Source organism: Panthera tigris, chromosome E2, assembly GCF_018350195.1.
Source record: "Panthera tigris isolate Pti1 chromosome E2, P.tigris_Pti1_mat1.1, whole genome shotgun sequence".
NCBI lineage: Eukaryota > Metazoa > Chordata > Mammalia > Carnivora > Felidae > Panthera > Panthera tigris.
The window spans coordinates 13,975,354-13,988,349 of NC_056674.1; the positions used below are offsets into that span (position 1 = coordinate 13,975,354).

General features: G+C 46.7%; 1 protein-coding gene across 1 annotated transcript; it reads right to left on the minus strand.

The window, feature by feature from the left end:
- Positions 1-4,683: 4,683 nt before the first annotated feature.
- LOC102960454 (cytochrome P450 2A13) lies at positions 4,684-11,922 on the minus strand. Its single transcript, XM_015539851.2, has 10 exons — positions 11,818-11,922; positions 10,697-10,928; positions 10,257-10,419; positions 9,356-9,505; positions 8,952-9,112; positions 7,638-7,814; positions 7,104-7,245; positions 6,464-6,651; positions 5,680-5,821; positions 4,684-5,138 (listed from the first exon to the last, which is right to left on the minus strand). The coding sequence occupies exons 2-10, from the start codon at positions 10,874-10,876 to the stop codon at positions 4,840-4,842; spliced, it is 1,602 nt and encodes a 533-aa protein (XP_015395337.2). The 5' UTR covers positions 10,877-10,928; positions 11,818-11,922; the 3' UTR covers positions 4,684-4,839.
- Positions 11,923-12,996: the final 1,074 nt, after the last annotated feature.

The window sequence follows — 12,996 nt, forward strand, 5'->3', positions numbered from 1 at the left end:
AACAGGGTCCTCCTTAATGTGGCCATGGACTGTGCATCTTGGCTTGGTTTATTTGTATGTCTTAGAATGAAGCTGTGACTCATGCTAGGCTCAGGGAAAAGACTATACCCGTAACTGATTAGCTGTGTGTGTCCCAACCAGGCTTTGGCCCCAGATATAGAGCACTCAAAGGAAGGACTATACCCTGTGATAAATGGATCCATTGGCTCATGAAAGAGCCATCTCTAGGGAGCTAAAAAAAGAGAGGGAGAGGGGCTCCTGGGTGGCTCGGTTGAGCATCCAAATCTTGATTTCGTCTCAGGTCATGATCCCAGGGTTGTGGGATCAAGTCCCACATCAGGCTCCTCACTGAGCATGGAGCCCGCTTAAGATTCTCTCTTTCTTTCTTTCTCTCTCTCTCTCTCTCTCTCTCTCTCTCTCTCTTTCTCTCTCTCTCTCTCTCTGTCTCTCTCTCTCTGTCTCTCTCTCCCTAGCTCACATGTTATGCTCTTTCTCTCCCCCACCCCACAAAAAAAAGGAAAGAAGAGGAAATAAGCAACTGTAGGTGACATGCTGAGGTCCACACTCCTAAAAATGGACTGCTCACCAGAACCCTTAAGTTCCCAAGCTGCTGCTGCCTATGCCTCTGTTACAGCAAGAGTTTCTAATCCTCAGGGTTGTAGGGGAAAACATCCAGTGCCATGCTCAGCACAGTGAAGAGGTTAATTCAAACCTGACTTAAGCATTATTAAGTAATCACTGCCATGGTTCTCTATCCATTCATCTGTCAATGGACATCTAGACTGTTTTCATATCTTGACTAATGTGATTTACACTGCAATGAACCTAAGAATGCAGATATCTCTTGGAGATAATGGTTTCATTTCCTTTTTATATATACCCAGAAGTGGGATTTCTGGATTGTACGGTACTTCTATTTTTAATATTTTGAGGAACTGCCATTCTGTTTTCCATCATGGCGGCATCAATTTACATTCACATGGATGGTGCACAAGGGTTCTAATCCACATCATCGCCAGTATTTGTTATTGCTTATCTCTGTGATAGCCATCCTAACAAGTATGAAATATCTCATTGTGGTTTAGATTTGCCTTTCTTTTATGATTAGTGATATTGAACACCTTTTCACATATCTGTTGGCCATTTGTATGTCTTTTCTTGAATAATGTCTATTCATGTCCTTTGTCCAATTTTTAATCTGGTGGGTATCTTTTGTTTTGGGATGTTTTTGTTTTTGTTGTTGTTGTTTGTTGTTTTTGTTTTATTTTGTTTGGCTATCAAGTTGTGAGAGAGGCTGAATGACAATGCATGGTGTGTATGTGTGTGTGTGTGTGTGTGTGTGTGTATGTATATCACATTTTCTTCATCTGTTCACTGATTTGTAAAGGAAAAATAAACAAGTAGAAGTACATCACTAAAAAGTTTCTGCACAGCAAACAAATAATCAACAAAATGAGAAAGCAACCTCCAGAATGGGAGAAAATATATGCAAACCATATACCTGATAAGGAGTTAATATCCAAAATATTTCCCCACTTCAGGATCCAATCTGTGACCATACATTATATTTAGTTGTAATGTCTTTGGTCTTCTTTAATCTAGAATAGATTCTCAACTTTTGTCTTTCTTAACCTTGATATTTTGAATAGCATAGAATAATTGTTTTGGAAATTGTCCAGACATCAATTTGGATTTGTTTCATGTTTTTTTATGCATTTTTCCAATACAATTTTTAACCCTTTGGAAGGCAAAGCCTTTTTCAATAGACACCAAACAAGGCATGTCACCAAAGCCTAAACTTTGGCTTCAATAAGCTCTACAGAAGTGAGCTTTGGAGAAAGCCCTTTCAATTTCCAGTGTCTGTTGTATTACAGTTTCATGAGGTTCTGTGGTCAAGGCCTTTATAGATAGGATTATTAAATGCCACATGACTGTTCACAGTGACCTCAAACTAACAGGAAATTTTAGATCATCTGCAGCTAAGATTTTTTTCCTTCATAATCTGCCTACAGATTTGGCTCACTTAAAAAATTCCTAGTTACTCTTTACAAAACACTGTTTTTACATACAGTAAAACTTATATTTTACAATGAGGTTTTACAAATGCATAAACTCTTTTTTTTAATTTTTAAAAAATCTTTATTTTTGAGAGAGAGAGAGACAGAGTGCAAGCGGGGGAGGAATAGAGACAGGGAGACACAGAATCTGAAGCAGGCTCCAGGCTCCGAGCTGTCAGCACAAAGCCCAACACAGAGCTCGAACTCACGAACTGAGTGATCATGACCTGCGCCGAAGTTGGACACTTAACTGACTGAGCCACCCAGGCACCTCTACAAATGCGTAAACTCTTATCATCACCACCACAGACAGGTTACTGAATAATTCCAACACCCCAAAGAGTTATCTGGTGTTATATTTTGTATTCATATCCTTACCCCACCTCTACTTCCTGGCAACCATGGGTGTGTTCTATGTATCAATATTTTTGCCTTTTCCAGGATTTCATATAAATGGAATAATGCAGTATATAACCTTTTGACACTGGGTTCTTTCACTTAGCACAATACATTTGCAATTCATCCAAGTTGTGTGTATTAACAGTTGTTGGTTTTATTGCTGAGTAGTTTTGTTGCATGGCTGTGACATAATTTGTTCATCCATTCAACTCTGAAGAACATTTGGGTTGTTTCCAGTTTATGAGGATGATCAATAAAGTTGCTCTAAGTATTCATGCACAAGTTTTGTCCAAGTATAAATTTTAATTTCTGAGAATAAATACCTGGAAATGGGATTCTTGGTCCTCTAGTTGAATGTACATTTAGCTTTTACAGAAACCACCAAATTGTTATGTAGTATTTTGTATTTCTATCAGCAAAATATAAGAATTCCTGTTGCTCCACATCTTTGCCAGCACTAAGTGTTGTTAATATTTTTTATTTTGACATTCTAATAAGTGTATGGGGTATCTCATTGGGTTTTAATTTGCATTTCCCTAATGACTATGGTGTTGAGCATTGATTCATGAGCTTGTTTGTCATTCATGTATCTTTTTTAGTTAAGTGCATGCCCAAAAATTTAGCCCATTTTTTAATTGGGTTGTTTGTTTTCTTATGTTGAGGTTTGAGGGTTATTTACATACTCTGTATATAAGTCCTTTGTTTGATATATGGGTGCTGGTTACCTGAATCTACAGGTGTGATAAAATTGCATTGAAACACACACACAGACACACACACACACACACGTGCCTGTAAAACTTGTGAAATCTGAACAAGTTCTGTAGTTTGTACCAACATGAATTTCCTGGCTTCTGATATTGTGCTATAGTCATCTAAAATGTTACCACTGGAGGAAACTGGATAAAGAATACACAGAACTTCTCTACTTTTTTTTTTTACAACTTCTTGTGAAACTATAACTATCTCAAAATAAAAAGAAGAGAATCCAGAGTGTAGCCAAGTTGACAAAGATATTGAATCTACAATCTTCATAACAACTTAAAAGTTTTTTCCATTAATTTCTGAATTAATGTTTATTGTCTCCTCCTTTACACTATCTTTGAATGTTCTGGGCTGTTTTTTTCTAACTTTTATTTTATTTTTTTTAATGTTATTCATTTTTGAAAGAGAGAGAAAGCACAAGCACAGGGGGACAGAGAGAGGGGGGTATGGAGGATCCAAAGCAGGCTCTGAGCTGACAGCAGAAAGCCTGATGTGGGGCTCAAACTCACACAACCACGAGATCATGACCTGAGCCAAAGTGAGACGCCTAACTGACTGAGCTACCCAGGCACCCCTTTTTCTAACTTTTAAAAATGGATACTTAGCACATTAATTTTGTAGACTTCCTTCTTCTCCAATATGAAAATGTAAGGCTACAAACTTATCTCTAAGCAGAGTTTTTGCTGAATCCCAAGGGAATAAATAGGAAAATGTGATTTTTCACTCTTTTTCCTTCTTTAAAATTGTTTTAGCTCTTCCTTTTCCTTTCCATATAAATTTTCAAATAAATATCTAAATCCATTCAAAAAAAAATCTTGCTGTCATTTCCATAGTAATGTGTTAAGCCTATACATCAATTTGGGGAGAGTTGGCTTTACTGTACCGATCTTCCAATCCATGAACATGGTATGTCTCTCCTTATTTAAAAAATATCTGATTTCTGGGACACCTGAGTGGCGGACACCTGAAGAGACAGACTTCAGCTCAGGTCATGGTCTCGCGGTGTGTGGGATTCTGCTTGGGATTCTCTCTCCCCCTCTCTGCCTCTCTGCTCCTCCCCCACTTGCACACGCTCTCTCTCTCTCTCAAAATAAATAAATATATATATATATATATATATATATATATTTGATTATTTTTATTGGTATTTTGCAGCTTTCACCATACAGGCTCTGTGCATGTATTGTCAGATTCTACTTAAGTATTTCATTTATTTCAGTGACTACAAGAGTTATTGTGCTTTTAATTTTGATTTCCTAAAGTATATAGAAAAAAAACAGGAAAAGACTTTTGTATGTTTAGTGCCATTTCTAAACTTATTAAAAGGATTTGTCCTTGTAGCTCCATTGGGAATCAGTTAAGCTTTCTAAAATGGGCATGTGCACTGTGCCCTGTCACATAGATTTGTGAGAATTAAGTGCAGTAAGTGCATAACGTTTTTAGCCCAGAACTGATACAGAGATTCAACAAATAATAAGTGTTATTATTATTATTATTAACAGTATAGTGTAAGGTTTCCCTTCCTCTTATCCCACCTCTGAAGCATCTATCTCTAGCAAGGTGAACAGAGTCCATTCCTTTCCTCTTCCTCTCCTGTCACCTTGCCCCTCAGATTTCCCTAAGTCACCGCCCTCTTGCTAGCTCCGCCCTCCACAAACCCGCCTTCCTGATAGCCCCGCCTCTGCCCCTCCCACTCCTCCCGCAGCCCTCCCCGCGTTCCCCAGCACAGCCCTTGCTCAGCGGGCTGGAAGCTCATGGTGTAATTTCGTGGGATAGTGGCAAAGCCCACAACTTTGGGGGACACGTCAATGTCTTGGGGCAGCTGAGGGGGCTTGAGGCAGAAGTTCTGCAAGATGGTGGTGAGGAAGAGAAAGAGCTCCATTCTAGCCAGACCTTCTCCGAAACAGTACCGCTTTCCTGAAGAGACAGAATGGGAGGGCTGGAGGTGAGGCCTGCTCTCACTGCTCCCTTCTCCACTACCCACCACCAACTGCATTCTCCCAGAGAGCAGGGACTGAGAAACTTTCAGAGACATCTCTAACCCTCTCTGAGCATCACTTTCTCTTGTACATGGGATAGGGGTGAGCTATCCCAAGCTGTAGCAATGGGAAATTTAGGTGCCCCTTCCTTCCAAGCACACACTCAGATATGGCTGCCGGGCTCTCATCTCCTCCCAAGGAATCTCAAGAATCTAAATGACTTTGGACAAATATCTGACTCACTAAGGACTTTGATTTTCCCCATCTGTGAAATGGATACAATCATCCCTTTCCAGTTGCCTGGACACAGGTACTTGGTAGTCATGGGGTTTGCAGCTGGTTGGCTCTAGAGTAGATCTTAGAGGGACTTTCAAGCTGGAGACAGACCCCAGGCTACAGCTTAGAGACGGGATGTGGGATGAAGGAGGCCCGGTTGGTGGGAGCAGTGGCTTAGCAGCAAGCAGACCGGGGTCTCTTACCGATGGAGAAGGGCACAAAAGCATCACTCTTCTTAAACTGGCCCTTCTCATCCAGGAAGTGCTGGGGGTGGAAGTCTCGGGGGTGGGAAAAGAACTTGGGGTCTCTCAGCACAGAGCCCAGCATAGGGAACACTTCAGTGCCCTGGTGAGGAGGAGAGGGGTATTTGATAAGGTGGAGTGGGGGCAGGGTGTGCTGAAAGCACATGGAGGTTGGAGGGACAATGCAGGTGCCCTGAGTGATAAGAAATGGGAGGCGGGGGAGCGTGGGTCCCCTGGGGACATGAGACTCAGGTCTCTGAGCCAGGAAGCTTGGCAGACATGGGGGTTCATGTCTCCTGAGAAGGGAAGTTGGAGGAGCACGGGTTCTGTGTCTCTTAGGACAGAAGGTGTGGGGGACCACAGTTCATGTCTCTCAAGGCAGGAGGTTGAGAGGACATGGGGGTTCATGCTCTCTGGGACTGGGATTGAGAGACATCAGGTTTGTGTTTCTCTAGGCAGGATGTTTGGGGGACATGAGATCCATGTCCTTGAGGGAGGAGGTCTAGACATGAAGTTCATGTCTCTTGAGAGAGGAAGTTTGGGGGTATGAGGTTCATATTCCCTATGAAAAGAGCTCTGGGGGAGACACGGGATTCAGGAATCTCTGAGGGGAATGAAGGGACATGGTGATTGGAACAGGGTTTGATTGAAGCAATGGGACAGGGGCTGGGAAGCTTCTAAGAGAATAGGTTGCTGGGTCACAGGGAGCAGGTTGGAGGTCCCCCAAGGTGGGACAGGAAGATACCTTGGGGAGGAAGAACTCCCGAAACTTGGTGTCCTTGGTGACTCTGCGGGCCACTCCCATGGGGATCATGTCTCCAAATCTCTGGATCTCATGGATCACCGCCTCTGTGTAGGGCATCTTGGCCCTGTCCTCAAACTTGGGCTGCCGGTTCTTGCCAATCACCTGGTCAATCTCCTCATGGATTTTGGCTGTGGGAGGAGGGGGAAGGTATTTAGGTATCTGGGGTCTCGGGGCAGTGATGATAGTCCAAATAGGTACATCCATGTGTGCCATGGACTTAGACCATTCAAAACAGATGTTGGCCATTCGCATTGTTGGTGCAGCATCCTGTTCACCCGGTCGTGCCAGAATCATGAGTAGGCATAAGGGAGGAGTTTGGGGAATGGTTTGGAGAGCAGGCAGTGGATATACATTTGACCCAGCATGGAAGCTATTTACCAATCCGTTCAGATATTTTCAATACTTGAACACCTAGTGAAACTTGGCTGGTGCTCATCAGCAGAATATCACCTAGTCTCCGGATAACAGGGTATGTCTGAGGCTTCAGGGATCTGGGGAAGGTGGGGATGTTGCAGTGGGCTCAGAGGAAGTTTGAGGGCCTGTGGCTGCCACTTTGTTGCCCCCCACCCTGCAGCCTTACCCTCCACATCTGGGTGCTTCATGAGCAGCAGGAAGCCATACCGCAGGGTCGTGCTGACTGTCTCAGTGCCCGCAAAGAAGAGGTTCAGTGTGGTCAGCACCAGGTTCTTCAAGTAGAACTCTGTGTCGGGGTTGTTCTGCTCCTATAGGGAGAGAGGGCTTCAGGCCAAGCCCACTCCCCTCAGGGCTCTCAGGGCCCTTCTGGGGTCTTTCTCTTTGGACCCCTCTCTCTTAGATCCAGACCAGAGGTGGGAGGAGGGACTTGGTTCTACGAGCTCTTTGTTCAGGCTGCTGGCTCTGCCCAAAATGCCCTTCCCACACTCCTTACCCACCTGCCTATCTGTCCTTTACTCTTCAAGAACACTTTTTTATGGTGGGGATATTGAGAAGGAGAGGAATAGAGTCAGTGAGTGCATGGTACCGAATTGTTCGCTATTATGGTTGGCACACACAGGTCCTGCCCATGGGCAGGGGCTCAGTAGAGGGAGCAGCCATAGTTATTATACTTGGGATTGTGAGGATGTTTGGGGTGTACCTCCTGCATGCGGATGAGGAAGGAGTCGATGAAGTCCCGCGGGGAGTTGGGATCTAGCGTGCGTTGGTTCTGCTCCACCTTCTTGGCTATGAAGTCCTCCAGACCTTTCAGATCCTTAAATGCCTGTTGCTGTGGTCCTGGCAGGTATTTCATCACTGAATAAAACATCTCATAGAGCTGAGGATGGGGAGAGAAGAAAGGACAGGAAGGACAGCTCTCAGCAGGCAGGTCTTGATAGGAGTGGGACCTTTCTCATGGCAAGGAAAGCACTGAATTAAAGGTCCCCATCCAGATGTTAAGGATTTATATGGGGCTGATGGGAGGAGATATCTAAGTTTTCACATGAGTTAAGTGTGAGAACCCCTATCTCAGCATGTTGGTGAGATGGTTTGGGACACATCCAGATATTCAGGTGAGGTTGCATTGGGAAACTCCTGTCCAGGTGTTTACCTATTTATTTCTGACTGATATGAAGGGGAGGTAGGTACCTGTTTAGGTCTCTAGATATCAAGTAGGCTCAGTTGGAGACAACTATCCAGATATTTAGAGGCTATGGAATAGTGATTTCTATACAGGTATTGAGGTATTAAAGTGTGGCAGGTATGCAAGTGTTGAGGTGGGGGAAATACCTGTTCATGTGTTTCAAATATTCACACTGGGCTGGAGGGGAGCACTGCTGTAAGTGTTTGAGTGAGCTGCATTGAGGAACATAATTTGGGTGTTTGGGGAACCATCTATCCAGATGTTTACATGTTTAGAGGCCTTCTTGGTTGGCGTATCTGTCCAGATGTTCAGATATTTCAGTGGGCTCTGAAGAAGTACTTATCTAGGTAGCCCAGTAGGCTGGTTTGAGACACCTGTGTAATACTCAAATGATTTTGGCAGACTGTATTTTATAGCACCAGGTGTTCATGTATTCAGGACATGGACGGAGGTGGTCACTTGTTCAGGTGTTAAGGTATTAAGATGAAAAGATGGAATGTCTTGACAGGGAGCCAGTTCTAGATATTAAGATAGGTAGGGTGGGGGCACATGCCAAGGAGGAAGGCTGGGCTTATAACAGCTATCATGCCTGCAGGCTGTTTTTTGTATGTTTGGTTTGGGTTTTGGGTTTTTTGGTGGGAGAAACATCTGTTGAGATATCCAGGTGTCCTTGGAAATGGGGTATTCTGGTGTAGCTGTTCCATTGTCCAAGAGTGGTTTTGACGGAACCCTATCTGGGAGAGGAAGGGAGTTTGGGGTACCTGTCTCCATGTGAGGAAGCAATTGGAGGGTTGTAGTAGGGTGTTGTAGAGACAGACTGGGATGGGTTACCTGGCCCATAGATGTAGCTGTGAACTGGAAGCTTCCCAGCATCATACGCAGCAGTGACAGGAACTCTTTGTTCTCATAGTCAAAGCGGTCCCCAAAGACAATGGAGCTGATAACATTGGACACTGTCCGGCTCAGGAAGAAGGTGGGATCAATGAAGGCGCCTAGGGAAGGGGATGGGGTTGAGGAGAAACAGGTATCTGGGGGAGCATCCACTAGACAGTCTGACACCAGTCCAAGAATTGGAGGAAAGCACCAGGGTGATGAGACAAGCTCCCAGCACAAGGCCCTAGAGCCAGGAGCCTGGACTCCTTCCCCCAGTCCAGTCAGTCCCCTTCCAGGACCAGAAAGCGCACATATCCACGTGAATGCTCCTGCTCCTTCTCCCTCATTCCCTCCTGGCTCACCATGCGTGTCCCGGAGGGCCTCGATGAGGAAGCCCACTTCCTCCTGGATGCGCTCCTCGATGCCGCGCTTGCCCACACCAAAGTCCCGCAGCGTGGTGATGGAGAAGCGCCGGAGCTGCTTGGCTCGTTCGCCATTGCTGAACGCCACACCTGGGGGGGGGGGGAAGGGGGTCAACCGTGGGAGACAGAGAGAGATTCAACTCAAAGTCAGAGACATACTGAAAGAGAAGGCAACCTAGTTGGAAGAAAAGAGTCGGAAGGAGAGAGGCAAGTCAGATGCCCAGAGAAACAGAGATTTGGACAGACATAAAGACAGAGAAAGAAGTAAGGGAGGGCCAGAGGGAGGTGACATCTGTGGATATCTGAGAGGTGGCAATAAAAATCCTGAAGGATCCTAACACTGAGCTGGGGAAAGAAGAAAATAGGGAGAGAGAACAAAGAAGGTCGGGAGAGAGGAAAGACTGTTTCCAGAGACAGAGGCATGGGTGTGAAGCAGAAACAGAGTGAGATTCTCACACAGAAGAGGAAAAGAGTAGAGGGAGGATGAAGGGAGGGGAAGCACAGAAGCTTAGAGGGAGAAAAAGACAAGGACGTGGAGGTGGACTGACCACAGTTCTGAGGCAGAAATCCCAAGAGCTCCTCAAAGACACACAGAAAGAAGAGGCATATCTGAGAGAGAACAGGGACATGGGGCCAAGAAGCAGGGGACATAGAGACGCAGGCACTCAGGGTCAAGTTAGAGAAGACCAGGGAGAAGGGACAATAAGCAGGGACAGGGACAGAGGGGAGCAGGGGGAGAACTCGGCCTCAGCCTTGGGTGGGAGGGTGAGTCAAGAGAACAGTGGGGAAACTGAGGCCATCAAGTGTTCCTGACCACATGCCCCCATCCCGAGCCCCTCACCATAGCCTTTGAAGAGCCAGTCGAAGGTGGCCTGCTCTCCTCGCCCGCCGAATTCCTCAGCCTGGTCCACCAGCGCCTCCTTCACGGCCTCGTGTCCACACAGCACCACAATGCGCCGCGGCCCCAGGTGGACCGTGAACACGGGGCCATAGCGCTCGCTGATCTAACCAAAGTGAGAGTGCTTAGAGGGAGCAGCCCCACTGGGAACTGGCCCTGTGCCCAGACCTCACCCATTGCATGCATTTCCCCCAGGTTCTGGCACTCAAGGGGCAGGTATCCCAGGATCTACTCTTTCCTGCCTAGGACCCTGCTGCCCCATCTTTACAATTCCACTTTCCTAAGACTCCCATCCAACCTTGCCCGCCCCCTGCCACAATGCCCCAGCTCAATTAGGCAGGCCCCCAGCCCCACCCCCTTCCACCACCCCTGCCTCAAGGTACCTTCATGAGAGAGTTGTACATTTGCTGTGTGTTCAGCTGCAGGTAATTCCCGATGAAGGGCAATGGGGTGGGTCCTGGAGGGAGCTTCCCCCAGAGCTTCCTCTGCCTCCAGGCAGACATCAAGACCATTATTGTCAGGCAGGTGAGCAAAGCCACCAGAAGGAGCCCTGAGGCCAGCATGATGGCAGTGGGAGTGACAGTTAGATCACTGGGGTGGTTTGCCTTTATACCACTTGAACAAAAAGGGCGGACTTTGATTCTAATTATGTAATTGTGCCATTTCACCTCCAGCTACACCCTCCTGGGCTCACCACAGAACTTGAGACACAGCCAGCAAGGCAGGAGAAGGGGACCCCAAGGAGATTAACAGGGAGAGGGCCCCAAGACAGAATGTGTCACGCCTCAAGGGAGTCCACCCCAGGGCTGCAGACTTGGTGAGACATAGATTCCAGAACTGAAGAGTTTATAATATTTGCATGGGGAGCCCCCTGAGCTTTGGATTTAGGATCTCAGAGTGAGAACAGACCCCAACATGTACGTTTTGAGGTCTCCAGAGTGAAGAATCCAATATCTGGGTTTGAGGATGAGATTCCAGGGACTCAATTTGAGGGTATTGGGGCAAGGGAGGACCCCTGGCTGTGATGAGGGTTCCTGGGAGAAGTATATGGGAATCCAGCACGATCAGGGAATGAGCACTTGACCCAAACTTTGACCTGCCTTTGTTTTGGACACAGTGTCACCTCGGGTACCCAGAATCCTCACTGGGGCCTCAGAGAAAGGTCAGGATCAGTGTCATGGCCTGTCTGTGGTTGGGAAAGGGGTAGAAGTCCAGAGCCATATTCAAGTGGAACTTTCCTTAGGAAAGAAGAGAAACTCATGGTCTTCCCCCTTGCATCTGTCTCCTTCTATCTCTGTCTCAAAAATAAATAAACGTTTAAAATTTTTTCTTAACAAAAAAAAAAAAAAAAGACTAACTCATAGTCTCAGTGGCAGAGAGACTGGGCAGAACTTGAAAATAGTAATGACATCCACCAATACGGTGCCAAAAAGCCCAGCTGTCTCAAAGGGTGTGATTTACAGAAAGCCGCACTGGCCCTACCCAGGTCCCTGGGGGAGCTTACTAAGTTCATCATTTCCATGTTGGTTTAGGAGAGAGCCGGGCCCTGGATGCTGAAAGTGGTTGTGAGGACAGATGGTGGCCCTGCTGTCCTGTCCTCGGTGACCTTCTTCCTTAACAAGAGGGTGCTCCCCTTTGGTGAGCACTAACTATGAAGAGGCAGTGTGCAAACTGTGATCTCATGGAATCCTTCTGGCAGTGGGGTTCCATCATAGCATCTTCATTTTGCTCTTCAGAAGAACAAGCCTCCCTACAGCCACCTGCTGGAAGTCACACAGGTGGCAGGTAGGCAACTGGGATTTGAACCCTGTCCATTCCTTCCTCCATTGACTGGCCTAGCCCACCCTGAAGGCCAAGTGGAGACCAAGTCTAGCAATGGGTGGCGTGGAGACTAGCATCAGTGTTGGACGCAGAGATACAGTGGCAGGCTCTGTTTTCAATCCTAGACGCTAGGATTGAAAACAGGTTGGCCCTGAACTTGATATCAGGAGATCGTTAACAGAGCCATGTCTGGTGCCAGGAGGGTCTGAGAGCAGGCCCAGGTGGCCATCGGGGTGGCTTCAGGGTGGCATCATGCAGCTCTGGGGTTGGTCCCAGCAGACTCTGACATGAGCACCATGTGGGTGCTGGACTGGTCTTCAGTGGGCCTGAGAGGGGCCCCGATGAGCACAAGGCAGCATCTGATAGCTGGACCCCCTGCTCAGATGCTAGCCCTAACCTTAGAGGAGTGCAGGTGCATGAGGTTGGCACTCTCAGTACTGGTATGTTGCTCTAGGCCCCTGAGCCAGAGTCCTATGAGGGAGGGAACAAGGGGCAGAGAACAAAGCAGAAAGAGGAATGTTGTTTGTTGGCTCTAAAGGGAGCACAGGAGGGAAAGAGATTAGCAGAAGCCTGGCAAGTATGAGTCCCCCAATCCCAACCACCAGTCTCTACCTGGCCGGACTGCAAGCCTGCCCCCCACCCCCCGCCACTTTCCCACTTTTTCTTGGCAAGGAGGGAGGTAGAATTTTGAGAGTTTGTTTCAGAATGAGGTTGGCACCAGTTAGGGCACTGAGTGTTCAGACGGCCTGTCATAAGCAGGGGAGAGAATCAGGTGCATGACAGGCAGAAGTACATCAGGAGAGAGAGGTCAAGTGAGATTGACCTTGTTGGTCACCCTGGAACTCGGAGTGAGGCCAGCATC